Source organism: Gossypium hirsutum, chromosome A05 (genome assembly GCF_007990345.1).
Source record: "Gossypium hirsutum isolate 1008001.06 chromosome A05, Gossypium_hirsutum_v2.1, whole genome shotgun sequence".
NCBI classification, from domain to species: Eukaryota; Viridiplantae; Streptophyta; class Magnoliopsida; order Malvales; family Malvaceae; genus Gossypium; species Gossypium hirsutum.
In genome coordinates this window covers 108,863,457-108,891,114 of record NC_053428.1, presented here as the reverse complement: position 1 = coordinate 108,891,114, position 27,658 = coordinate 108,863,457, and the positions used below count along the sequence as shown (strand labels likewise).

At 36.0% G+C, this 27,658-nt stretch overlaps 2 protein-coding genes across 3 annotated transcripts; one reads left to right on the top strand and one right to left on the bottom strand.

Moving 5' to 3' along the window:
• Positions 1 to 424: 424 nt before the first annotated feature.
• On the top strand, positions 425 to 5,253 carry LOC107897024 (nudix hydrolase 16, mitochondrial). 2 transcript variants are annotated; one of them, XM_041114537.1, is made up of 5 exons: positions 425 to 919; positions 2,532 to 2,646; positions 3,051 to 3,134; positions 4,742 to 5,034; positions 5,131 to 5,253. In XM_041114537.1, the coding sequence occupies exons 1-4, from the start codon at positions 849 to 851 to the stop codon at positions 4,994 to 4,996; spliced, it is 525 nt and encodes a 174-aa protein (XP_040970471.1). In that variant the 5' UTR covers positions 425 to 848; the 3' UTR covers positions 4,997 to 5,034; positions 5,131 to 5,253. The 2 variants fall into 2 exon arrangements, with proteins under 2 accessions (XP_040970471.1, XP_016677842.1); XM_016822353.2 differs by having other exon boundaries at positions 4,742 to 5,253.
• Positions 5,254 to 11,504: 6,251 nt separating this feature from the next.
• On the bottom strand, positions 11,505 to 25,416 carry LOC107897023 (E3 ubiquitin-protein ligase KEG). The gene is made up of 16 exons (XM_016822352.2): positions 24,137 to 25,416; positions 21,722 to 22,084; positions 21,367 to 21,597; positions 21,051 to 21,176; positions 20,633 to 20,969; positions 20,383 to 20,540; positions 19,330 to 19,487; positions 18,334 to 18,455; positions 18,048 to 18,182; positions 15,986 to 16,110; positions 15,716 to 15,820; positions 15,365 to 15,604; positions 14,182 to 14,515; positions 13,858 to 14,046; positions 13,435 to 13,740; positions 11,505 to 13,184 (listed from the first exon to the last, which is right to left on the bottom strand). The coding sequence occupies exons 1-16, from the start codon at positions 24,940 to 24,942 to the stop codon at positions 11,949 to 11,951; spliced, it is 4,971 nt and encodes a 1,656-aa protein (XP_016677841.2). The 5' UTR covers positions 24,943 to 25,416; the 3' UTR covers positions 11,505 to 11,948.
• Positions 25,417 to 27,658: the final 2,242 nt, after the last annotated feature.

Genomic DNA, 27,658 nt, shown 5'->3' with positions numbered 1-27,658 from the left:
ATTAAATAAAAACTAAAAGTAATTTAAAATGAAAAAGAGGAGCTCCACAAGTGTCACTTTCGCACTCTCTCTTACGCCATAAGTGGTTTAATGTTTAAATTATTTTTTAAAACCTAAATCACTTAGTTAGAGTATGGTGTTTTCTCAACCTCACTTTTCTTTTAAGATTTTTATTAATCTAATTACACTTAGAATTTATTCAAGTCCATCTTATATAAATTTATTTATTTTCCAATTGAAATGTAATTATAAATTGTAAAAAAAATTAAATCCAAACTTGTTTTTATGTTGATCCGACTCGTCCAAAAAATTCATTTTATCATTAAAAAATATTTTTTTAATTGGTATTTTATATCTTTTTATAATTAAATTTAAATTTTAAAAAATATTTTTCAGATCCTCCGAATTTCGGACGGGGCGGGTAGCCCGGAGGTGCACTTGTGACTATCTCACTCACGTGAGTTTGATCGCCAATCGTCTGATCCGTTCTTAGCGCTTCACCTCGGGCGGCCTTCTTGTCTCTCCTTTTTCCCAAGGCTAAGAGTTTCTTTTTCATGATTATCACAATTACACCTCAAAAAAAGGAAAAAAAATCAAAATTAAAATTAAAAAATACGAGAAAATCGCAGCCACTGGCTGATGTTTCGTGGCACTGATCGTCACTGTTAAATCCAGTGCTAACAGCAATGGATGAACCTGGTACAAGCATGAGCATTTTTGTAAATCCAAAAAACATCAATCCAACGAGGCGTCTGAATAAGAAAGATTGCCTTTGTTGAAGTTTGGAGAATTTGATATTTTTGAGGATTTTCCTCTTCTTCTTTTTTTTTGAGATTTTTCATAATATTATGTCGGATTTAGTGGCCCGTACAGGTCGGCTTCAGCAAAGGTACGAGAACGGCTATCGGCTTGTCGCTGGGTATGTTTTTATTCTAATTATTTCTATACATTTTTAATGTAAGTTAGATTTGGAAAACATAAGTTCATGTCAGTTTTTCGGAATTTTCATTAATTAAATTACGGTTGTTTTTATCTGCTTGAATGGTGTAGTATTTATAGTTTGAGTGGTTTATTACATTATTAGGATCAAGATAGAAAAATAATTTGTTTCTTACTTTGTATCTGGTGCTTATGAATGATGCATTTTAAGGTAAAAATGTTTTTTTGCTTCTTTTTTATGGAAAATATTATGTTTTATTTCAAGTTCTGAATGGTTTAGATAGCCATCCTAGGATGGAGTTGGCAAATGGGTATGTTTCTTTTTGGCTGTATATAGTATCTATACATTGATTATGTTGGTATATGAAATTATGAATAGTGTATTTTACAGTTGAAATGCCTTGTCAAGTAAATTACTTACATGAAAATAGCAAATGATTTATATATAAATACATATATATGAGTGTTTGTGTGTGTGTGATGCCCATCCGTTTCTGTTTACATTTATGTAATTTTCAAGCCTTGAATTGCTTTTTCACATTTTCTGGATTAAGGTGGAAAACAGGTACTTATTGCCTTCTGTTTATATGAATGGTCCATTGAGGTTTAAATGGTTTATTACTTTCTCAGCACGAACATGGAAAGTGGATATATTTTACTTTTTTGGTGTTTATGTTTTTTTATGTTCCATTTTCTATCTGTATATGAGTGGCAGTCTTTTTTAACTTTAAAATGGTGTTTTAAAGAGTCCCATTGATTTCTCAAAAACTACATGAGGAAGAAGGGAACTGTTATTTTGTCTGTAGGCAAGCATTTATATTATCGTTTAAAGAGTTTTTATTGGTTTCTCCAACAATATGAAGGAAAAAAAAAAAAGGGGGAAGAAAAGTGAAAGAGAGGAACTATGAACAGTTATGAATGGTCTTGGAGAAAAATTTTCGTAGCTCGTCTTTGCTATTGGTTGATCAAACAGCTTAATCTATGCGACTATGACAGTGAAAGTTGTCCAGAGTTTTATGGTGGAACTATATCTGCCTATGCCCTTGGATAAGGTATTTGTAATTTGGGCTGGTTCAGTTCAGCTCAGCCCATCCCAAAATATTATTTAATAATAATTCTTTTATTTATATTTTATATTTTTTAATATTATAATGAATGATAATTCGAGCTTTTCGACTAGACGAGACCAAAATGGACTTGAACAAGAGAGAAAAAAAGGTTCCAAGCTGTGGTCCAACCCGACCGGGCCCATGGGTAGGTTTTGGTGGAATTACCTGAAAAATAAATTGACCTAGGGATAGGACAGCCTTGAGTCTTAATAAGACAACCTATTGAAGATGCTGCTTAACGGTACTCCTCACTGTTTGTCTTATTTTTCTCAGATTTTGGTGATGATGTTGTGACTTGGCTGTTTTAAGTCTTCAATCTGTGTTTTTTTGTCCCCTTCTTTGCTTGCTCTTTTGGATAGAGATTAAATTGTTTCATTCTTAATGTGATGGGAACAATTCGTGTCCTTTTTGACGTTTGCAAAAATCTTGTTCTTGACTAGGCTCAGCTCCATGTACTAAGAATTTGTTCTTCTCTTCTGGCAGGTGTATTCCATTTAGGTATAGATGTTTAGATGAGTCACACCATGAAAATTCTGAAAATGTGGTTGAAGTATTGATGATCAACTCAACTAGCGGACCAGGTCTTTTGTTTCCTAAGGTACAAAGTTGTGTTTTGTTCAGCATATACTGTAGGAATTTTTGTGGCTTTACTTCCTGACCGTCTATGTTAATCTGACTCGGGTTTGAGTTCTGAAGACAGTTATGCTCAACCTTTTTTTCTTAAAAAAAATTCCATGTATTTGATAAATCATATCCTCATACCATGTTGAGATATGCACCATGCTCAACAGTTAGGCAAAAGGACTTAAAAGAAAAGTGAAGAGTATGAGCAACATAGGTCTCCTTGCCATTGAAAAACATGATAGATGTATAAAGGAGATAGTTAACCTAAATGGAGTTAAATTAAGTGTTTGGTTTCTGTGATTTCTTGTTCTCTACATCTTCAAAGAAAGAGGACTTAATAAAATATTATCTTATGGAATTTTTGCTCTCTGATTTTAGGGAGGTTGGGAGAATGATGAAACTGTCGAAGAGGCTGCAGTGAGGGAAGCAATTGAAGAAGCTGGAGTCCGAGGAGATTTATTGGTAGATATTTTATTTTCTTGGTTCTATTTATGCATTTCCTTCACATCTTTTTAAGATTGTGAAAACTATAACATTTTTCTAATTTTAATTCATTTCTTTATGCTTTGAAGTTTTTAGCATAAATCTCTGCATATCATTGAATTAGTTATCTCATCAACCTTATTGAGTAAGATTACTGGGGATCCCAATTCCCTGATTGGTAGAATGGCATACTAGCTAAATGTGCAATTTAGAAAGTTAAATATGTCGATGACAACCTGTGTTGTGTTCCTTCAGTGATTTATTATTTAAAGTATTTTATATTTGTATAAATTATGATTCTTTGATAATTCATTATTCATATCATATAGATTTGATATGTCCGTGTATCCATGTCATGTAGTGTTTTAGTTATTATTTTCGTGTTGTGTCTAATATTATCAATGTGTAAATGACAATGGTGGGAATATTTACCTCAAATTAGTCCTTTAGTGATTTATTATTTTTACTACACTAAGTGCTAACTAGGGAAAGGGAGGAGTTTAGAGTGGGGATGGGAAGAGAAAACTATAGACCTAGCAATATCATATACAACATGGTACTAACATGACACAAAAAGATTACTAAGATACTCGAAAAAGTAACACAAATATGACAGTAACATTCAAATGTTTCCAAAACATTTTTTTTAACAAGAACCAAGTCCCAAATGTGCATGGCTATGTTATTCCAGCTTTTCATTCTTTTGAAGTTTTTGTGTGATGTATGGGTAGTTGAAAAACTTGAAAAAAAAATTAAAACACTTATGTTAGGCATATATTCGTATCTCACACTCAGCTGAATTTGAGTAACATAATAGAATACATCAAAGACTTCAGGAAATAGGAATGCGGAAGAAATTAGCATTGAATTAAAGTTTCTTCCATACCTAATTTATTATGTGCGCTAGGCGCCGTGTCTGTCAATATTAGGTTTTCCAATACGACATGCTATTTCTTGTTTGACTTCTTATACTTCAGTAACTGTTTACTTACTGTTTAATCTAAGGTTGTGATACGACAGTGTAATCAAAGCTGAATTGAGTTCAAGTTGTAAGAAGTTCGAGCTCAAACTTGATTCAAAATTTGAGGCTCAAAGTTATGCTCGAGTTTCATTTTTAAAGCTCGTTCTTGATTCAAAATAAAGATTCTACTTATCGAGCCTGCTTGGTTACATGCACAATAAAAGATAAGCTTGATTTCCCATGCTTAAATTCAAGCTTGATTATTTGTACAAGAGCTCGAATTCAAATTGAAAACTTTTTAACACTAACTAAAAATAGAATATATATTAAAATAAACAAAAAACTTGACTAGTCTCATGAACTACTCCATCAAGCACTAGAATAGTTGAATTTGACTCATTCGATAGCTCAAGCTGCTCGAGCTCTACTCAGCCGAATTTGGAGTCTTTTTTAGTCCAACTCAAGTAGCTTATGAAAGTAAGGCTAGTTGAATGTTTTTATTTATATTTATATTTTCGTCTTTGGTACTTGAATGTTGTATGTTTTGGGGGTTCAATACTTCATAGGATTAGAATTTAAGATTGTTGCCTGGGCTTTTGATTGATTTATTTTTTTTTTTATTCAGGATTTCGTAGGAGATTATAATTTTAAGAGCAAAACTCATGAAGATGAATTCAGTCCTGAAGGATTATGTAAAGCAGCAATGTTTGCTTTGTTGGTAAAGGAGGAATTAAATTCATGGCCGGAGCAAAGCACTCGTATAAGAAGTTGGCTAACCATATCACAAGCAATTCAGAATTGTAGGCATGCATGGATGAAAGAGGCTTTGGAGTATGGTTTTTGTAAGTGGCTTGCACAAAAGAGGAAGACGACTTCCTAATCGGCAACAGTCTCCGGCAAACCCCATACCTGTGCTTTGTATTTTTTTCTGTTCTTTTTTTGAAAATAGAAAATATTGCTGTTTGTGATGAAAATAGTGTTAATGTTCCCTCTCTTTCTTCATTGATTTTATAGGTATTATATTGCTGACCTCTGATGCGTTTTGAGTTCAGAAGGTAGGTCCAATTTGCTGGGTTTTGTTAACTCTCTGTAGAGGTGGATTTTTGAATGATTGCAAGTTATCAGATTTCTTTTTAACCTTTGCAAGTTTAATCATTTTTTATATTGGAAATAGAAAATCAAAATGAAAAAAAGTAAAATAAAAAATAGAACAGATTCAGTTGATGACCGAGACACAGACCTTTACTTCTTGGATTACCAAGAAATAAGTGTTACCAAGGTAGATTATGGAGCTAGTGGTAGAGGTTTGATCAATGGGTTCGCCAATCCAATCAGAATCAGAATATGCAATGAGTTTGTGGTTATCTTCTCAAAATTAGATGTGTGTTGAAGATAACGCAAAAGACGTTTGGTTGCACGCCAGTGATTGGTTGGCAAATGCATGAATTGAGATAACTTGTTGACTGCGAATGAGATGTCGGACTGAGTGAAAGACATGTAATGAAGGATTCCAATTCTACGTTTATAGAGAGAAGCATCAACAAAGTTATCTTCAAAAGAGGATGAGAAGTCCACTGTAGAAGTCGCGGGGGTAGGCACACCTTTACAATATATTATATCAACATCCCTGCAACAAATCCATGATACATTTATGCTGAGAGAGAAAATACCATCAACACCTAAAACAACCGCCACACCAAGAAAATAGTGTAACGGACCAAGATCTTTAAAGGAGATTTGAGAAGAGAGTGCAAATGAAAGAACGAACTTCTTGTGCTTGATTAACGGTGACTATAATATCATCCACATAAACAAGGCCATATTTACTAAATCCAGAGTTATGTAATATGAAAAGAAAGGAATCAGATTGTATCGTTATAAACCCATGAGTGAGAAGATAATTCGTTAATTCAATATGCTAAGCACAAGTGCCTATTTCGGGCCATAAATAGCTTTATCAAACTTATAACCATGTGTTGGATACAAATGCCTCAAAGTCAGGAGGTTATCATATGTAGACTTCTTCTTAAAGCTGACCCTGTAAGAAGAAGGCATTTTTGGCAAAATGTAAATTGATAATCTAACTCGAGTCATCTGGTGAAGCCTTTAACAGCTAGACAAACTTTGCATCTATCAATGGAACCATCAGAATGATGTTTAATACAAAAAACCAACTATAGTCTACCATATTCTTTGAAGGATCAAAAGGTACCAAGTCCCACGTTCGATTTTTAACTAAAGCATCATATTCAATTTGTATTGTGGTTTAACAATTGTTGATGGGCTTGTTTGAATGTGCAAGGAATATAAGTAGGTGAAGGATGTATGGCCACATGAACTTGTTTAGGTTTGAGGTTTGTCTTTGAATGAGTGAGCATGGAATGAGTGGGTGTGGTTGGTACATCAATTGGTGGGTTCGATGTAGTAGAAGGCAAAGCATTGAGGAAATTGGTGCTAGTTGTGAAGTCGAAGGAGAATGATGCAATATATCGATGGTTGATTGTTGACATTTAAATGTCATGGGTGCTTGAAAATGTGGGTCAAATATGTTGCAATGGTGATACCTTCGAGTATGGGTGGGTTTAATTGGTTTGGAAATTGAGGGTTGTTCGAAATCAATAAATTTTGAAAAAGTTCAAAAAAAAAATGGGGCAAGAGGCCGAACAAGATGTCCCCTAATTTTTATAAAGTTCGAACGTGATATCAATTGTGATGTTGTGCCTTCTAAGCTTTGGTTGATTATTTCTAGCGTCGCTTTTTCCATTAACATATTTATTTATTAGTTCCAGTATTGCTTTTTCTTATTTTTGAGAGAGCAACAAAGGTGGTGTGTTGAGGAAGTTATAACTTCAGAATAAATATAATAGGGCCATTGAAAGCGACGAGAAAGGGAAGGAAAAGGTTGATATAGCCGATACTAGTGCTGTCGAGGACAAAGGAGATGATTTGTTATTGGTGTCTACAACTGAAAGGTCTAAGCTTACGTCTGAGTGGATCCTATATTTAGGGTGTTCCTACCATATGTGTCCTAACATGGATAGTTCTCCATGTTTAGTTCAGTTGAAGGTGAAATTGTGCTTATGGGGAGCAATTCCCCCTGTAAGATAGTTGGTATTGACACTGTTCAAATTAGGATAGACGATGAAATTATAAGGACACTGTCATATGTCAAGCATGTGCCTGATTTGAAGAAGAATCTCATCTTCTTAGGTATCTTAGAATCAAATGGTTGTAGATCGTTATAGAGTCAAACAACATCAAAGTATCTCGTAGAGCTTTTATTTTAATGAGAGAACAGAAAATCGGTAGCCTATACATTCTGTAAGGTTCAATGGTGACTGATGCGACAACAATTACAGAAGTAGAGATGAAATTGTCGCCACGTCACAATAAGGACTCCTATGACGTCACGACGACTCGACAAAATTCCCTCTTTATGAATTCTAAATCAACTCAATTATGGCACATGCGACTAGGTCATATAAGTGAAAAAGGTATGACCGTTTTGAGTAAAAAAGGTCTTCTCACAAGCACTAGCGTTGGAAAGTTAGATTTCTTGTGAACATTGCATTTATGGGAAGTAGACTCAAGTCAACTTCGATTCGACAATGCACGGGACAAAAGGGACCTTTAACTATATTCATTCTAATTTATGAGGTTCAGCTCCAATCGTCTCCAAAGGAGGTAGCAAATATCGTCTAACTTTTATTGATTACCACTCCAGGAAATTTTGGATTTATTTCCTAAAGCACAAGAATAAAGCCTTCGGGATCTTTAAGCAGTGGAAGACTTTACTAGAAAAGCAAGCTAGGAAGTCCGTAAAGCGGTTAAGAACGGTTCAGCTGAGTTTAATGATTATTGCAAATGGGAAGGAATTGAAAGACATCGTAAAGTTGTTGGTACCCTTTAGCGGAATGGTGCTGCTGAAAGAATGAATAGAACATTACTTGAGAAAAGCCTAATGTATGCTTTCCAACACAGGCTTAAAAAAAAGTTTTGGGAAGAAGCTATAAACCTAACAAGTTATTTGGTGAATTGGTCTCCATATCGAGCATTGGACGGAAAGGTTCCTAGAGATATGGTTGGGTAATCCTCCTAATTACTCTAACCTTAGAGTATTTGGTTATCTTGCTTTTGCACGAGTCAATCAGGGAAAACTTGAACCAAGGGCTATAAGATGTATCTTTCTGGGTTTTGCTACTAGGGTAAAAGGCTATAAGTTATGGTTCCTAGAAACTAGTAAGATCATCGTCAATAGAGATGTTATATTTGATAAAACATCAATGATTCTTTCAAAAAAGGGGTCATTGAGCCAAAACAACACAGAAAAATTGAGTGCTTCAAGCAAGGTGGAGCAGGAAACAAAAACATACAGTGATATCACAAAGCTCAACATCACACCGAGAAGAATCGTCACATCTCGAGGTCACGGAGAAATCATGAAACTGACGTCTCCTCAATACAACAAAAGGTTTTCAAAGCCATTCCATCCTAATTAAAGACCCCTACATCTCAACTTCAAGATTATGAATTAGCACATGACAAAGTAAGACGTGCAATTAAACAACATCAATGATTTTGTCACGAAAATTTAGTAGCATATGCTCTTAGTGTTGCTGATATCATTGATTTGTCCAATCCTTCGAATTACTCTGAGGTGGTTCGTGCTGCTGATTCTAGCAAGTAGTTTGTTACTATGGAAAAAGAAATGAAGTCCCTTCAAAAGAATAAGACTTCGAAAATCGTGAGACCACCAACTGAAAAGAAGATAGTTGGTTGTAAGTGGGTGTTCAAAAAGAAGATAGGATCTAATCAAAACGACACTAGGTATAAGTCAAGGTTGGTCGCAAAGGGCTACAACCAAATGGAGGAAGTTGATTTCCATGATGTTTTATCTTTGTTGGTTAAGCATACGTTCATTCAGGCATTATTAGCCCTTGTTGCATTATATAACCTCGAATTGGAACAACTACATGTAAAGACCGCATTCCTTTACGGGGATTTGGACTAAGACATTTATATGCAATAACATGATGGCTTCAAGACTGAAGGCAAGGAAGATCATGTTTGCCTTCTTCAAAAATCATTATATAGCTTGAAGCAGTCTCCTCGACAGTGGTATAAGAAGTTCAATTCCTTCATGTTAAGTATTGGTTTCATTCAGAGCAAGTATGACAGCTTTGTGTATTTACAACGTTTAAATGATGGATCATTTATTTATTTGTTGTTTTATGTTGATGACATGTTAATTACGACCAATGATCCATCAGAAATATATCGACTTAAAACCATGCTTAACTATAAGTTCAATATAAAGGATTTTAGTGCAATTAAGAAAACTTTAGGGATGGAAATTTCAAGAGATAACACTCCGAGAAGCTATTTCTATCACAATAGAGATACATCGAAAGAATTCTCGAGCGGTTTGGAATGCAAGATTCTAAACCAGTTAGTACTCCCTTAATTGGACATTTCAAACTTTTGGCTTCAAAATCACTATAAACTAAAGACAAAGAAAGGTACATGTCCTCAATTCCTTATTCTAATGCAGTCAAAAGTTTAATGTATGCAATGGTTTGTACTCATCGCGATATTTCACATATTGTTGGCGTAGTAAGTAGATACATGGCCAAACCGGAAAAATTACACTGGCATAAGTGGATTCTTAAATATTTGAGGGGGACATCCAATGCTTTTTTGGAATTCGAAATATGCTCAAAAGGTCTATTCAGCTACGTAGACTCGTATTATGCTAGAGACTTAGACAAAAAAAAGATCTCTCATAAGTTATTTGTTCACTTTCGGCAATTGCACTATTAGCTGGAAAGCCACCCTACAGGCCACTGTGGCATTATCAATTACAAAGGTAGAATCTACGGCTATCACAGAGGTTGTAAAAGAGGTCATTTGGTTGAGAGGTCTATTAAGGGTACTGGTTGATAAAAACGACAAGACTATTGTATATTGCAATAATTAAAGTGTCATACATCTCACTAAAGATTAGATGCATCACCAAAGAATAAAGTACATAGATATTCGATATCACTTTTCCGAGAGGTGATTGCTCAAGGAGGTATTCATATTCACAAGATTGGCACAGAAAACAACCCAACCGATATGATGGCAAAAAGTTGTCCAATTTCCAAGTTCAAGCACTGTTTAAACTTGGTAAGCATCCGACAAAGATCAAGATTAGGCCTATAACAAGGCTCGGCAAAAAAGGCATTGCGGAAATGAGAGTCAAGGTGGAGATTTGTGAAGTGTGCCTCGCATTTTGGACGAAACAGAATCGACATTGTGACAAGGAAGATTCGACATCCCAACAATGCAACACACGACGTCCCGACAATAAGAAATCGACGTCTGACGTCCTAATGATGCGACACATGACGGCCTGATGAGAAGAAACCGACGACGTGACCTGTGACATCCTGACAAGTCGATAAATGACGTCACGATGTGGTGACGTGTTCCCTACTAAACAGAGTTTCTTCTCCTAATTAAACTCCGCTATATTTTCCCAGTCTAACTTTAATTATTCTAGGGTTATTTTAGTCATATATTCACATGAATTTTAGCTTATAAATAGGGCTTTTTCAACTCTGGAAAATTTGATTCAACAACAATTAAGAGAGTTTTGTGGGAATTTCAGGAAAACTCTGTATTTTGGGGTTGGGTTTGTTTTATTTCTCCATCTTGTACTTCTCTTCGATTATTTATCGTTTTAGTGAAGTTTTTTCTGCCTGTAGTTTTTTATACTCTTCAGAGAAATTTTTTCCCCTAAATATTTGTGTCCAATTTTTCTCTATTTGTTATTGCTCGTTGCTTAATTCAAGTTTACCCCAATAGTGTTGGGGATTAATTTTCAAAATAAGAAACCAATAAATGACTTTTTATAAAATATATTTTTAATATTTTATATATTAAAAAACTATAATTTTTTATAATTCATTAGAACTTGTTAGATAAAACCCAAGGAAAAAGTACCATTCATTAGATAAAACACAAATTGTTGTTTATAAAAGAAAAAAAAACCACCAACGCTCAAAGATCAAAATTCCGAAGTTCTTGAGAATAAAATGGTCAAAGCATTTATTTAAAATAATGAAGTAAACATAATTTTAATGATATTGATGGATTTGAGTATTTCTGACATGCACAATAAAAAGGATTTTCTTTCTTACCCATATAAAAAATAAGATTTGAACTGACATTTGATAAAAAGTTCTTCCTTAAAAGCCCAATTCATTCATGGATCGAATCACATAAATATTCGTATGACACATTAAAATATGCGCGTGCAAATATAAGTGTTATAAGAACCCACCCACCATACTCAGGAAAAACTTCAATGGTACTCGTATCACACTCATACCCCACTCCAAATATCATAAAAACAACTCTGAAACATTATAAGGTTCAATTTGTACAAAATAACATTTAATAAATGACCATATTCATCTCTGTATATATATATACCTCAGCAGCTTATATAAACTACCAATATCAGATCTATGAGATACAAGACCTAAAGCTACTTTGTTTTTCATTGGCTGCTTTCGTATCCTTTTTCCCTATAATTAACAGTGAGGCAAGCCAGATCCTTCTCTCTCTCTCTCTCTCTCTCTCTCTCTCTCTCTCTAATTATTAACAATAAACAATCCTGTAATTCAATCTCCCACCACAATCCATATAGTGCGTCGAGCAAGAATGTTTACACAATGCAGTGGAAATGTTCACACCTCCCTGGCTTCTCTAATCGAGCTGGGAGGCCAAAACCTGGAGTCACCAAGCTTCAGAAGTGAACCCAAAACACAAGCCTACGCAATGTTTCATGAGGTGCTGGTTATGCCAAAGCTGTCATCAAGTACAATGTCCGCTGGATCTCCAATCCATGGCCTCCCTTCCCTCCATTGAAACTTAATCCTTAGTTTTCCATTTGCATCAACCCCAACTACCTGACCTTTGCTAGCATGAGTCTCCATTCCCCATCCCCACCTTGGCGTTACAAGCCCCTCTCGAATCCGCACCTTGTCGCCAACTTTAAATGGCCTGACCCTTTCCATCTCACAAGCCTTACAAAGCCATAGCCTTTCCGTAAAGCAGAATGCCACCCATAAGTCCCCATTTTCCATTTGATGCACAACCCCGATGCTCGAGTGAGTTACCTCTCCCCAGTGGTGAGTCGGGACTGAAATTGATGGCCTAACCCTAACCCAGTCCCCAATGCAAAGTTCCTGTTCCTCAATCAGCTCCACTTCTGATGGGTCAAGCATCCAAGTTTTGGAGCCAACAGGAGTGTATATTCTCAACTTGCCATCGGCATCAATTGCTGCTATTGTTCCAACACTTGTATGGCTATGACCTGACCAGCCAAATCTTGGCTGCTTCACCGAGAGCTTTACTCTCACCTTCTGCCCTATGACAAGTCTGTCCACTTTCTCAAGATGGGAAGTGGGTCCCACCCATCTCTCCTGCTCGCCGCAAAATGCAACAAGGGTGCTTCCATCCCATTCATCTCCTTCATACCCTATTCCTTGTACAACACCGACACTACCAGGTCCAATAGATTTCCAACAGCTAGCATTTTCTCTCAATTGCACCCACTCTCCCACTCCAAACATCGGCTCAATATCAAAATCCGCGGGATCTCCTCTCCACATGCCTGGCAAACCAAAGAAAGCAACTCTCACTTCCCCATCTGCATGAACACTAGTAATAATGCCCCGTGAATCAGATTGAGTCCCTCTCCAGCCCCACCTTGGCTCAACTAACCCAGCTCGAAACCGAACATGTTGCCCAACTTTATAGCTTGGAACCTTTTCTACATCTGAGAAATGGGTACTCCACTTCCCTTTCCGGAAGCAGCATGCCAATTCCAAATATCCAGTATCCTGAATACTATGCACTACAGCTAAATTCTCCTTCCCAATGGTATTCCAATCATAACTTGGTCTAGTGCCAAGGCTTGGCTTCGAACGGACCCAATCACCCACTTCAAATCCTGAAAGCCTTTCTGCATCCCCCGGGGAAAGTTTCCACAAACTATGCCTGCCAGACACCCTCACCTGCAGAGCACAAAGAAAAAGAGTCTGTTACATATGCATTCCCCGAACAATGATACAACGACAACGTTGCAATGAAAGATATAATGCTCCAACATTTTCCAAGCCATCCAATGAAGGCAATGGAAAGAAAATGAAAACAAAACTGCAAAGTATGAAGAACAAGTAACAACAGAAGACCAGGTTACTTGCTTCCAAATAGAGAGAACAAACAGAATGGATTAATTTGTGCAAACATGAGCATCATGCTTACATTCAATGCTCCATCCATGTCAATTCTAACAATTTTTCCAACAGTTGCTGGAGTTTCATTTGACCATCCAAGTCGAGGCTGACTGACTGATGGCATCACATGAACCTCTTGGCCCACTTCAAAAGGAGGGACTTTCTCCACATCAGTGACAGAACAACAAAAAGGCTTGCTTCTGAAGCAGAATGCAATACCAATATCACCATCATCCTCTAAACTATGAATTATACCGATGCTGTTACGCGTAATGTCCTCCCATCCATATTTTGGGGAGGGTACTGAGGCTTTTACTCTAACCCAATCCCCAACCTGCTCACAACAGTAAATATACAGAATTAAAATTCATTAAATTTCACAAGCATCTGGCCCAATGAAAAACCCCTTCATGTATAGTTCAATGACTACATTAAGAAAAACAGCAGATACCTTGAAATCCTCAAGTTTTTCCATGTCAGAGGGATCAGCCTGCCATGGGATGGGTCGATTAGGAATCTCAATTATAAGAAGCCCATCAGTCTCTATTTCACTAATTCTTCCTACACTATGATGGGTCTCACCACCCCAAGCATATCTTGGTTCTGCAACAGACCGCTTCACACACACCCGGTCACCAATCTATAAAATCAAACATTAGATTACTTCTTTATGTCCAAAACAAGTTTCAATTCAAGACAAAATAAGAATAAAAATAGATAGAAAAGCTCTATCAACACCATCGATAACAAAAAAAATTTGAAGTCTCTTATATACCCTGAACGGAGAAACAGGCTCAACTTCCTCTGGTTCACAATGCCAAGGATTTGGAAGATAGCTCAAGTCCAACAATAAACTACTGTCCAGTCTAATACAGTACACTATGCCAATGCTCCCAGGTGTGACAGATCCCAATCCATGCTTTGCCGTTGTAAGAGTTGGACGAATACGAACCCAATCCCCAACCTTGAATTCTTCAACTCTTTCCATTTCTGCAGGATCAGCTTTCCATCCTCTAGAAGCTCCAGGAAAGCCAACACGTAAAATTCCATCATCATCAACACATAAAACAGTTCCAATACTGTCACGTGATTGACCACGCCAACCAAACCTGATAGAACAATTCTATTTATTAACTCAAACTTAAATCTGAAAATAGACAGACTAGTTATCAATGATCAAGCTAGTCAGTTCGGTTACAGGTTTTCACACATGCAAAAGGACGAAGTACAACTTCATGAGTGGATTAACAGTGTATTTCACTGGCATCTAATGTATGAATTGTACAATCAAGAACATGAATCTCTGGAGAAGCTGTAATGGTTTCTAGTCTCTTGCATAAACATTGAAATGAGTGAGCAAGCTTAAACCCTTTCATTTTCATTTTGACAGGTAACAAACAAAGAGTAACATCAAGGCAAGGAAGTACACATCCGGGTACAAGGCTATCTTCTAAACAAAAGTAGATCATTAGTATCCGCTACAGCAGTGAAGTTCAACCAATGGAACCAAAAATACAATGTATGAAACCAAGCAAGAAAAAGTTTGAAAACATCTTGCCTATGAAAAGAGAGAGAAGATAAATAATTGAGACATTACGCTGATATTAATTACCTTTACTCAGGGAAGATAACAGGGAAATATCTTCATATGTCTATACTAACTTTTAGATATATTATGATTAAAAAGATCAAAAATAATATCATCCTACTTGAACTAAATACTTCAACAAGCCTAAGATTAAACGTGCAATTTCCGATTTTGACTAAAAAGTTTTCAAACACCAAGGAAATAGCATACACCTTCCAAGAAAACACAATATTTATTGAGGGTTTGGAAAAGTTCCCAAAGGTAATAAATGGGAAAGCTTAGGGCTTAAGCGCCTCCATATCCCAGTCCAAGGATATTTAAAGACCAAAGAAACAGCGAACTACGAATTAGAAACTAAACTGATCCAAACCTTGGCTCTTTGACATCTGCTCTAAGCTTAACATGCTGCCCTCTATCCAGAGGAATCACTTTTACAACTTCATTTACCAATACACGAGCATTTCCATCTCCAGAACAAAAGGACACGATAAGATTGTCTCTGTCCACCACATTTTGCACAAACCCAACACTTTTATGCCTTGCACCTTGCCACCCATATGTAGGTGTAGTGATTCTTCTTCGGAACTTCACCCAATCACCCACTTCAAATCTGAGTAAGATCACAAAAACAAGAATCACAATAAAAAGAAAAGGAACTATATATATATGTACGGATGTATGTATGAAAATGAACGCAAATTTATGTAAGCCTTCTCCTTACAATGTAGGAGACAGATGAACCCCCCTATTCATTAGTGCCTCCATTAGATCTTCAGAAATCCATTCACGGGGAAGTGTCTCCAAAAAGTCACGTAACGTCTTGCCACTGTAATCATATGAATCAACACCAAGTTAGTAACAATAAGGATCCAACATATAGATTCCTACAGTGTAAAATGTGCAGCCAAAAAACCAAATTAAACCAAAGAAAAAGAGATGCATACATTCAAGAACAAAAGAAGAGAATCAATGGCGATCCACCATGACTGACCTGTGATTTCTAACTTCAACAGCAGCATCAGGATTTCTCAGCATCACAATGAGCCATTCAAGATTTTCACGAATCATTTTTGCAGTATCTGCTGCTATATGGAAAGCATTATCGCCTTCATCACCCTGGTGATGAGCAAAGGCACTACGAATAAGTGGACTGCAAGAAGGAAAGAATGCCTTTCCTAACAACCTTTGTTAAACAATATCAGAAATTAACATTTATCATTTATCTCAAGCCTAACTATAATTTCTTTAACCCTATTTTATTTTAGCATGAACCATCATATAGAAAAGGCAATTAGGATACAACGATCACTTGATAGATCAATTAAATCAATTGTATGCATCGGTTTTTTTTTTCCCAAATTACTGCATAAGTACATAAAGTTTAGATGCATGTTTGCTTCTTAATTTTCATTTTATTGCTCCAACACTTAGGCTCCTTGGTGAGTTCTTTTGCTTTTTACTCTGCCATTTCTCCCTTGTTTTCAGTTCATTTTTTATTTTAATTTTCACTTTCTATTGGAAAAAGAAATAACAAATAGCAAAAGCACCAAGCAAACAGAACCTTAATTTTCTTAATGTAACTATGTTGTTAACAAATCAAACAATTGAAAATGAACCACTATGTGCCATGACCTTCAAAATATTAGAGAAAACTTCAAAAAGAAGTAACGTATCAATGTCAAACATGCAACTACATTTGACCGAAACTAGGAAAAAATACAAAGTAAATATGGATCTTTGCTGACTAGTGTCAGGTATGAAGTAATAGAACAGTTTGGAATAAGGACTTTCAACCTAATCAAAAAACCAAAACCGCCAATTTTCTTGCTTGCTGTGTTTGAAATTCATCACTAACTGAAGAACTATAAAGTAGAAAACTACTTGAAACTTGTAACATATACAATTTTTTCCTTCGCACCATATCAAAGAAGAGCTAATGACTGAACTAAGGGTTCTTCAATTAACAAAAATCATTTGCTTCGTCTGATCAAAAACTTCTCTTTCTAGTTATGAGTCTCAAAAGATAAAAATCTTATCACATAGCACTAATCGATCAAAAGGAAGTGTCAATTCAAAGCAAGATACCCATCCAACAATTTTTCCTTTCCCAAATTCCCCGAACTTGAAAAGCGTTTATCCTTGAGCAATTTCAGAAGGAGTACATGTTAAGAGAAGAGGAAACATTTTCTTAACTTCTTTTTACAAATCCAAATTTAATCCTCCTTAAACATATTCATATCCAAGACCAAAAACATTGTACAAATATTCCAATCAATTAATGCCAATCATACCTTTACAACTTAACACACTAATTTTCACATTTATCAAAAATTCTCCCTCAAATCGATCCAAAACCCTAACTCAAGACTAAACTTATACCACCCTCAATAACCATAGAACATAAAACCTCCAATTGAACCACAAACTCCAAGAAGACGTACTTCCCAAAATATCTCATATGATAACACACCATCCCCAAACACATTGCGGGTAAGACACCGTGCAAGAAAAGCATACCTCACAACAAACTGAAAAAAGCAAGCACAGCCTATTCTGCATCTAATTTAAGCTTCATCTACCAAGTGTTCCTCCAGCATAAACTTCAAAAGTCTAACTGAGAGATTTATGCAATTAATTTAGCCATTCCACGTCTAATACTTCAATTTACTTGTATATGGTTTAATGTGTCTGTAAATTATTGGTTATGAACCAAAGAACTATGTTTATTTAAAATCTAAGCACTGAATTCTTTGATTCATAGAGGCTTTACATAATTCTTCAATTAGAAGAGTTATTCATTATAATTTAGATCAAACTGCTTTCAGACCAAGATAATCAGAAAAATGACTAAATATGTGAACCCCAAACTACCATCTAAAAATAAAGCATAAACCCCCAACACAATTGAAGCCTAGATCATGCATATGAAGAATAAATATAATTAAATACTATCTGTGTCATAGCAAAATGTCAATAATTCATTTACTTCATTTGGGAGAAAACATGCAGAAGCATTCCATGGCAAAGATTTTTTAAGTAATGAAGGTAGAAACCTGCAAATTACAATCTGCTCCAGCAGATAAAAGCAGTCCAACACATGATGTTGCCCCTCTGGCCAAAGCTACATGTAGAGGTGTCGTATTGTGCACATTTCTGATGTTCACATCCACTCCAGCATCAAGAATTATCTGTTCATCAGTTTGCAATTAGAGAACTTGCATAAACCCAAAGTCTGGCTGAATTTTGTTGACATTGCATCAATGCATGAATAGGAATCAAATTGCTGACAAAAGAATAACAAATAAGTGCTCCTCATAATAAGGAAGTTACGTAGCTTACTTTTACCAATTCAACATCATTAGCCATAGCAGCAGTATGCAATGCTGTTCTCCCATGTTGACCATCTTGGGCAGTGGGATCTGCCCCAGCTGCAAGCAATAAGCGCACCAGTTCCCTACCCTCTACAAGCAGTTTTATAAACCAATATAGTTTTATGACTACTGAATAATAAAAATTCATAAGATTAAGAAAATGTACGTAATACAGTCAAGCAAAAATGAAGTAAACCAAGGTATGGAAATAGGCATTCAAGGATAGGAACTAAACGATTGAAGGATTTAGTAGGCTGCGGTTTGCCTGAAACAAGGATCATACTTTAAAGGCTTAAAGAAATACAGAGAATCATCTAAGACCACGTAAGTGACTAACGATATGATAACAATGTTGTAACATGTATCCCAGAACACTGTAGCAACAGAGAGAAAAATATAACAGGAAAAGAAAGGTTATCTCATTGCCTAAACCTTGGCATCGATGATTGAATTGAACAAAATATTAAATAATTAAAATCCTTGAGAAAATAAAAATCATACAGTTATGAAGATTCCAATAATATTCAGTAACCAACTAGGAATAGGATTTCAAAAAAGTTAAAAAAGTGACAAGCAGCCAAAGCATGTTTACATAAAATCCTAGAAATTTTTGGTGAAAAAAGAAAACCACATGAAAAATCCTGGTTCAATGTATAGCCAACATAGTAAGTTCATGAAGTTTCGATAGTCAAACAACAAAATCCCACGATTCATAACAAACAATAAATTAATAAATAGGCTTCTTTAGTGACTTAAAGAAAATGCCACATTTATAGCCTTTTAAGGAAGCAAATGATAGACCTAAACTTGTTTAGCAATTCGTAGATGATGTTAATATCATAGCTTAAATTAAAGATATTGCAAAGAACAGGGCTTAAAGTGAACAATTGACTAGAGACAACTTCCAAGAGTGAAAATTCTGACCATTAACTTAAAAGAAGACAATCCAAGAGGCCTGAACTACCTATTTCGTGGTCTTTCTTAAGAGCAGCAGCCATGCACAAAGCAGTGCCAACAGGACTGGGAATATCAATCGCCTCAGCAATCTCTTCTGGTGATGCAACTTCCACCCACCTTTTGACAACAGCCACATTCCATGTTGCCACACACAAATGCAATGGTCTAATGACAATGTCAAAAAGAAGCATTGAGCAGCAGGAAAGGATGTGAAAAATTAAATGCCAAGAACTTTTGGCAGTCATATATTCCAACAAAATGTGATAATTTATATGCACACAGATAGCAAAGGGGTTAAAAAGGTTGGAATAAGTTGCTCTATTTCATATTTTTTTCCGCTTTTTACTCGAGGCAAATTTACGTTCGCACCCCCTCCCCTCCCCCCCCCCCACCCCCCCAAAAAACAAAAAAAAAAGAAAAAGCTTGAGAAAAAGACAAGTAAGCTAAGATTTAACCACAAATCGAGTAGATGAAAGGATCAAACAATGTCTAAGACTCTTTTTTCTTTCTCAAGGAATCACTTTGAATGAATATTACATTGGCATCTGCCTCCAACTTGATAGAGAAATGAGATCGTTGACCAGTTATCTGTCCTTGGCATTAGACTGTCAAAAGTATCATTGATTACTTGTAATTTCAAGATTATCTTACCATGCGGTGTTCTCAAATTCAACATCCAATTGACGAATAACTCAACGGGCAACATATAACAAATGTGATGTATTTATAAAAAATGAAACAAGAGCTACAAAATAATAAATAAAATCAGCGAAAAAGTATACATTGAAAATAAATAAGAAAATTAAATGAAATGAAATCTGGTTACTTTTAACCTAAAGTCAATCAAGCAGGTTATCTTCCCTAAGTCAAATCACTAATTCAGTTTACAAGATCCTAGACTACATAAACAGAAAAGCTACAACCTAGAAGTGCTTCATTGACCACTTGCAATTTTTGAAGGGGAAAAAAAACCTTGCAGTGTAGTGTTGATATGGTTAAAGCAAGAGAATTAGAAAAACAAAAAACTAAGCATACAGGTTTAGTGCAGCATACTACATACGTCAGGTTTTTGGAATTCAAGACAGCCATTGATGCACAGCCTCCATTTTCCAATATGACAAGGGCGCAGTCTGTATATTTCTTGGCCACAGCTCTATGTAGAACAGATTCGCCTTCATCATCTACAGCATTAGGGTCAGCTCCAGCCAATAGCAACTCCTGTTAGACATTTAGAGACACAAACCAGATAACTCAACCACTGGAAACAAGCAAGAAAGAGCAGCAAATATATATGATTGACATAAACCTACACGCATGCAGTCAGGTTGACCATGGTATGCACAAACATGGGCAACAGAAGGACCAAAGCCTTCCCTTAACCTGGATTGAACATCAGAGCCTCTCCTAATAAGGGCAAGGACACATTCTGGGGATCCAGCAGCTAAAGCAAAGACAAGAGGAGGATCCCCGTCCTTATCCAAAACATCCACATTTGCCTCTGCATACTCCAATATTGCCTCAACAAGTTCAGCACTACCTCGCCTGCAGGCCAAGTGGAGAGCAGTTTGTCCATCAGCATTCTCTGCTTCTAAAAGTGACGAAATTGAGGTGCCACTATTTCCTGATGAAGCATTTGCAAGAAAATCTCTGTAGAAACAAAGAAAAGGGCATATGAAATATATGATAAGAGACATCATTCTTCAAAATGAGAAAATAAAATGCACTAACCTCACACCGCTCACATCTCCCTCGGAAATAAGTCGATGTAGAAGGTTAGGATTATCAGGTACAACCTCTAAGTCAGCCACAGCTGGTGGCTCCACTACATTTGATCCAGGGAATTTGGCAAAGCCACTGCACATGCACCAATAAAATTTATTAAATGCTATTAATAATTTTACTGTAACTCTGTCCTAACATGGCCAAATACACAAATGAATAACCAACGCTAAACTGCTTTTAAGACCAGAATTAGCTATTATCTAGCCATCACAAACAATGATAAAAGGAAGTTGGACATGGGTAACAATTAAAATTTTCTTACTTATCAGGGCTTGCAGGAGGGCTGCGTGGTATCTCTTGCAAATGACGGAGGAATATTGCTAACATTGCATTAAATGTGGGTCTTTTTGATGGCTTGAACTGCAGGCAATCACCAATCATCTTCCACAATTCCCTAGGTAACCCAACACCCACTACACTAGCATATTGTGGAGGCAATTTCCGAGACTTAACAACAGCTCGATAGATTTCATCTGCACTTAAACCAGCCCAACTGCATAAAGAATTTCAGCTTGTGTTACAACAAAACTGGAACATTTATCAAAACATGGAGACGTATTCACAAAGAGAAAGAAACAAAAAAAGTAAAATAAAAAAAATTGGGTTGCTCCACATACGGGATGGAACCAGTGCACATTTCCACCAATGTACAACCAAAACTCCAGGCATCTGATTCTACTGATATGACTATTGCATCCTCCCAGAACAGATTCAGAGACTTTTTTACTGGCTCCCAAGCCTCTGGAGCAGTGTAATGTGGGCTGAGCATAGTGCAATCCATGCAGGAATGAATCTTGGAGGAATCACATTCGGCCCGTGCTTTTCGGCAAGCAGGATTCTTCAGAATTGAAGCAAGTCCATAATCAGAAACAACAGCATGACCATTTGCATCCAGAAGAAGATTGGATGGTTTTATATTCATACAAACGACACCTGCAGCATGAAGTTCTGCCACCCCTCGTGCAATATCTGCTCCATATCTGCAATTAGAAAACACTCATTAAATCAAGGAAAAGATTACAGCCACGTGATAACAGCCAATTATCTAGATATCATATAAGCTAGAGACAGGCATAACAAACGATAGGATGAAAAAAGTTAAAGTCACATAATAACACCACATGTGATTATAATTAGCCAACAAATAGAATTAAATAGCAAACAGCCTTTAACATCAAAAAAGAAATTTTAAATAAAAAAATTGGAAAATCATATTTTGCACATAAAAACACCAACTCTGATACCAACTTTAAGAATTCTAAGCATAAAAACGTTAAAAAGGATGAGAAAGGAAAAAGATAAGGCAACACATATCTTTCCCGTGCATGATATTATAATTAAAATTTTCTATAGTCAATAAAAACGTATAATTCATGCATAAATCGATCCACTGTCTTTGACATTTCATATTGATGAGACCTTTGCCTGTATTCTTGAGCATTTTTGCAATTGCATTCTTACTATAATAAAAAAAATGTTACCAATTACTTTCTCTCTCCAAGAAACAATATTAGTTCCACCATTTCTCCCAAAGACAACTATTCACTCCTAAAAAATGTCACCTTTGAAAATTCATTGATTTATTTGCAGATCCTGTTGGATTAAAGAGACACCAACCTAACCAGTTACTACAAGGCAGAACAAGTAAAAATTTTAAAAGTAATTGGAAAAGGACAAGTTCGGTCTAGCCCATACTGTAATAGCAATGGTATTCACAATGTAACTGCAGCTGAAGGAAAAGGGAAGGTAGAGGGAAAGAGAAAGAGAGTAGGATTAGAAAAGCCAAGTGGTCTATTTCATAAATTATCAAAAATATTTTAAGTAACAGGAGAAACACCTAGGCAATATTCAGATAAAAGCTGTTATTCAATTAAAACGGCCAAAAATCATTTGGCAAGACATTAAAACTTGAAGGAATCTCAAATCTAAGATAAATTAACATTTTTATTAATGCAAGTATGATATGCAAGACACAGCTGCTACAAAATATTTTCTTAAGTGTGTCTAACAGTAGAATTATCCAAATTCTAACTAAAATTAAAGCATGGAATCATCTTCCCCGCAACCCTGGCCAACATCACCAATCAAAACCAAAATGGCCCTCACTTTTTCCCCAATATACAACATTCTTCAAGCACATCTTCTGCATCCTTGGCAAAGGCAACAACATTTAAGAGGGGGGGTTTAAGCAGCAAGACTTGGTTATTGCTGACTTTACATTTGCCACATCTGACATTCATAATCAGATAGGAACCAACTTGTAACAAACTCCCAAGTAACAGTAATCCATCGAAACTCACATAGTGGTTAAAAAGGTCACAGGCAGTATTAGTACCAAAATATGTCAAGTCAACAAGCACTTTGACAAAGAATTCAAAGTTAAGAGGTTAAAGTTAAAATATTTTATTCCTTCAACGTCTGCAAAGAATTTGCACACATACATTAGAACTGAAGGTAAAAGGAATAGTTGAATATTTGAGATATCAGAAATCTATCTTAGCCTCCGTGGTAATAGATTGATCATCATACAATCATTCCCCAAAAGTGTAAAGTTTCATTCAGCGTACATAAATGAAATCTACAATGGAAGAACAAAAACTTAAAGCACTTCCCTTGAAATCACAATATCTTAATCTACTTCATTAAAGGCGACATGAATTCAGTACGAGTTAGCATTTGTATCTGAATAACACAAACAGAAAAAATACACATAAAACATAAAGATCTGCTTGCATTTCAACGAAAACCTACATTCTGAACACAATAATGAATATCGCCATGTGAAAGATCAAAGCTTAAGGTTCATTCAGCCTTGAAAAGAAAAAAAAAATCTTGGCAAATAACACAATTTTTCCCTGGCTTACAAACAGCCTAGCAATCTTATGTTTTGTTAGCAAAAAGAACTAAGATTTACATTACAACATCTAGCGAAGTCAAAAAAAATCAACAATATTTCACACAATGAACATCAATCAAAATATCATGAAATCAATAAACAATAAAAGGGTAGGAAATTAAAATAAAAATAAAACCTTAGAACTTGCTCCAAAGTAAGTCTCCCTTCATTGTTGAACATTGCAGATTGAATCGATCCATGACACCTATCCATAACAATCCCCAAACTACTCTCTTCCAATTTAATAACTCCATGGAAAGTACAAACATTCCTACACCACATTGATGCACGCCTCAAACTATCAAGTTGACCTTGAACCCATTCTCCATCCATACCTTCCATTGCCCCTACTTTCTTCACCGCCACCTTATGCTTACACCGCCTTCCTCCTCCACCTCCATAGGCCCCACTAATTACCGCCGCCCAGGTTTCCACTCCTGCTCTCCCTCCTTTCCCTTCCCCTTTCCCTTCTATCTTCCTAACCAACTTCACTTCCGGATGAGCTGTCAGTTCAATCACCGGTCCGCATCCAGCGGCAGCACCTCCGGAACTCGAAGCATGAGACCCGCGGTTAATCCGACCACCTATCAATTCATGGAAGAAATCCCCATTTTCATCATCATCCTCTCTTCCTTCATCATCATCATCTCCTTCATCATCCGTGTAATCGCAATCGAAATCGTTCCTGGAGTTGGACCCAGCCGACTTCGGGTTCGAGTTAAGGAGAGCTAAAATCCCATAGTTCTTCTTCAGAGCCAGCACAGAGTTACCGACAAGGGACACGTGGCGGCACCGGGGGCAGGGCAAGGAAGTATCGGATGAAGCAGAAAACATTCTGGAAAGACACTCTTTGCAAAACCCATGGCCGCATTGAAGCAATAAAGGAACTCTCTCTTCCTCGTTATAACGCGTTTGGCAAACTGAACAACAAGGTACTTTCATTTTTTTCCCCTTCTTTACTTTCCCAGAAAGCAAAAACAGAAAGGCAAAAAAAAAACTCACAAACCAAACAGGGGATTTAACAACATCAATTTATAAAAATATATATATATATCTTTTTGTACAGGAATAATCAAGAGAGGAGAGGAAATGACAGATCCAATAAAAGGAAAATCAGGGTTTATGACAGAGATCAAAAAAAATATTTTTAATAAAATTAAAAGAAAAAAAGGGGAGAAATTGAAAGAGAGACAGAGGAAGAGAGGGCTTTTTAACAGAAAAGAAATGAGGGTTTTATGAAGTAAGGATTTTTATTTTCTTTTTAATATACATATTAAAATAAAAATTGGGTAGAGTTTGGCTGCTTAGAAAGAGAGAGTGTGTTGAAGCTGTTTTCACTTTGGTGACTTTTAATTGAGTTTCAGAAGTTATGACTTTCTCTCTCACCAACCCGTTCCTTGCGCTTTGTTTACTTCTGTTTTTTTCCCCTTTTATTTTAGGTTTTTTATAATTAGAGAAAATAATTTCGATTTGATTTTTTATTAAATAAAAATATACACTCATCTTTTATAAAATTAATAATAATTTATTCACATAAAAAAAAAGTGAAGTTAAAAGTTAGTAAAAAGAATATTTTATAGGTGTTTGGATTCAAACCCGAACACATGTAAATCATTATTTTATCTTAACAGGTATTTAGCTCAAAAAAATTTACATTTATAAGATAATGTAAGATTTTGGAATCATTTTTTTTTTTTGAATTTCAAATATTACTTTGAACGGTTTATCTTAAGATTTCAATGGTGACAAGAATTCAGAATATAGGGTAATTTTATTACCATATCTTATTTAGATCATATAAGATTTTTTGGAGAATGTTTCTTTCATTTCGTCATCTTTCAAATTTCCCAAGATTTCTTATAGTGGTCTGGGAGATCTGGAGGACCATTTAACCCACTATATTAATCACATGAACATTTTGGGAACCTCTGATGAGACCAAGTGTCGAGTTTTCTTATGACATTTAACCATGCCGCCCAGGCGTGGTATGAGTCTCTACCGAGAGGATCCATCTGCACATTCGACCAACTGGCCAGCATGTTTGAGTCAATTTTTTAGCCAACAAGAACCTACAATAGTCCTTGGCTTATTTAATGTCCATCCACCAAAAAGAGGGGGAATCCCTCCGTGATTTTGTGAAAAAATTTAATGCAACCACAGTAATCACTAAGGGAGATTCCAATGATCTAGCTATTTAGGCCTTTATTTCTAGTACCACCTACTAGTTCCTCAAGTATAAGATTGTCAATAATCCACCAGACAAACTCTCCATCCACTAAGAGATTGCCCACCAATTTAAAAAGATTGATGAGATATAGCAAAGCACCACTAGATTCTCCACCCCTCATAGTCAAAACCCCTAATCCCTACAACGTTTATCCTTTCCATGTAACTATGGGGGAATAGACATTATGCTATTTAGTCCTAGAGATGATAGCGAACGGTCTCCACTGTTGATTCATTTAATCGTTCAAAACCCATACGGAAGGGTATGAGTGACAAAGCCAAAGAAAGATGGCCCCTACAACCACTTCTAGACTTATTACAAACTCACATCCTCCCCGTCATATATATTGAGCCAAATGGCAGATCAAAGGACATTGGAGGCCCCTCCACTAATGCTTCCAAACCAGTACCACAATAGCTCCAACCAACATTACCAATTTCACAATGCTTCAGGCCACCGTACAAAAAATTGCATATACCCTAAGGATACAATTGAGTCATTCATCTGGTAAGAACATTTGAAACAATTTATCGCCCATGAACCACACCAAATGAATTGGTCACATAATAAGAAAGTAAGACCATTTAATACTTGAAGGGATGATAAAAGCAAGCAGCTTATGCAAGGGGTTATTGACGTCCTGGTTAGGGGTAATATAAAATAGGCCACCTCCAAGTCTAAGCGAAAGGTTCATCTCTGGAACATAATGTTCGTTATGAACCCCAAGAAAAAAACCAAAGATTTTCTCTTCTTGGCAATTCCAGTTCTTAGAAGTAGATGATAGAGAAGTTTTGGATGTTAAGGGTAATGACCCTTTCGTGGTCTCAACCATTATATCCTCATTTCAGGTAATGAGAATTCTTGTAGACACAATAAGCTCTGTCAACATTCTCAACCAAAGCTTTCTACCAAATAGGCCTTAAAGCTCCAGCACTGGAAAAGGTGAAATCGGTGTATGGCTTTGCCAGTCCATCGATATCAGTAAAAGGCTTCATTACCTTGTCGATGACGTTGGGCAACGACAAGCATACCACCACTAAGATGGTTGAGTTCCTCATTGTCGATCATTTGATTGCTTATAATACCATCTTTAGAAGGTCGATCATATTTGACTGCTTAAAATGAATTTCATTTTGAATAACTCGTAACATTGTATACATATTGTTCATATAAGAATTTTTGTGGCTGAATTGCTTGCATACAATTTATGTATTCTTTTGGAAACAAATATGTACTAAAGGACAATTTTTTATGCATGTTTTGTTGCAATGGTAATTTTGCTTAAGGGTAAGCAAAAAGTTAAATGTGCAAGAATTATGATGTGTTGCAATTTCATAAGTATAATAGTTTATTTTAACACATCCTTAAGCTTGTTTTTTAGTCAAATTGAGTCAATTTAGCGTCACTAGTTAGATCCTTATATTTTAGTAG

Bases quoted from the DNA above. Each gene is read 5' to 3' on its own strand.
- LOC107897024 (XM_041114537.1), top strand. From the start codon at position 849: ATGTCGGATTTAGTGGCCCGTACAGGTCGGCTTCAGCAAAGGTACGAG. The intron at 920-2,531 runs GTATGTTTTTAT...CTCTTCTGGCAG, and splicing joins GGCTATCGGCTTGTCGCTGG to GTGTATTCCATTTAGGTATA. The intron at 2,647-3,050 runs GTACAAAGTTGT...CTCTGATTTTAG, and splicing joins CAGGTCTTTTGTTTCCTAAG to GGAGGTTGGGAGAATGATGA.
- LOC107897023 (XM_016822352.2), bottom strand. From the start codon at position 24,942: ATGAAAGTACCTTGTTGTTCAGTTTGCCAAACGCGTTATAACGAGGAA. The intron at 22,085-24,136 runs GTTTTATTTTTA...TTCTAATTGCAG, and splicing joins ACTTTGGAGCAAGTTCTAAG to ATATGGAGCAGATATTGCAC. The intron at 16,111-18,047 runs GTTTCTACCTTC...GCTCATCACCAG, and splicing joins GAGCAGATTGTAATTTGCAG to GGTGATGAAGGCGATAATGC.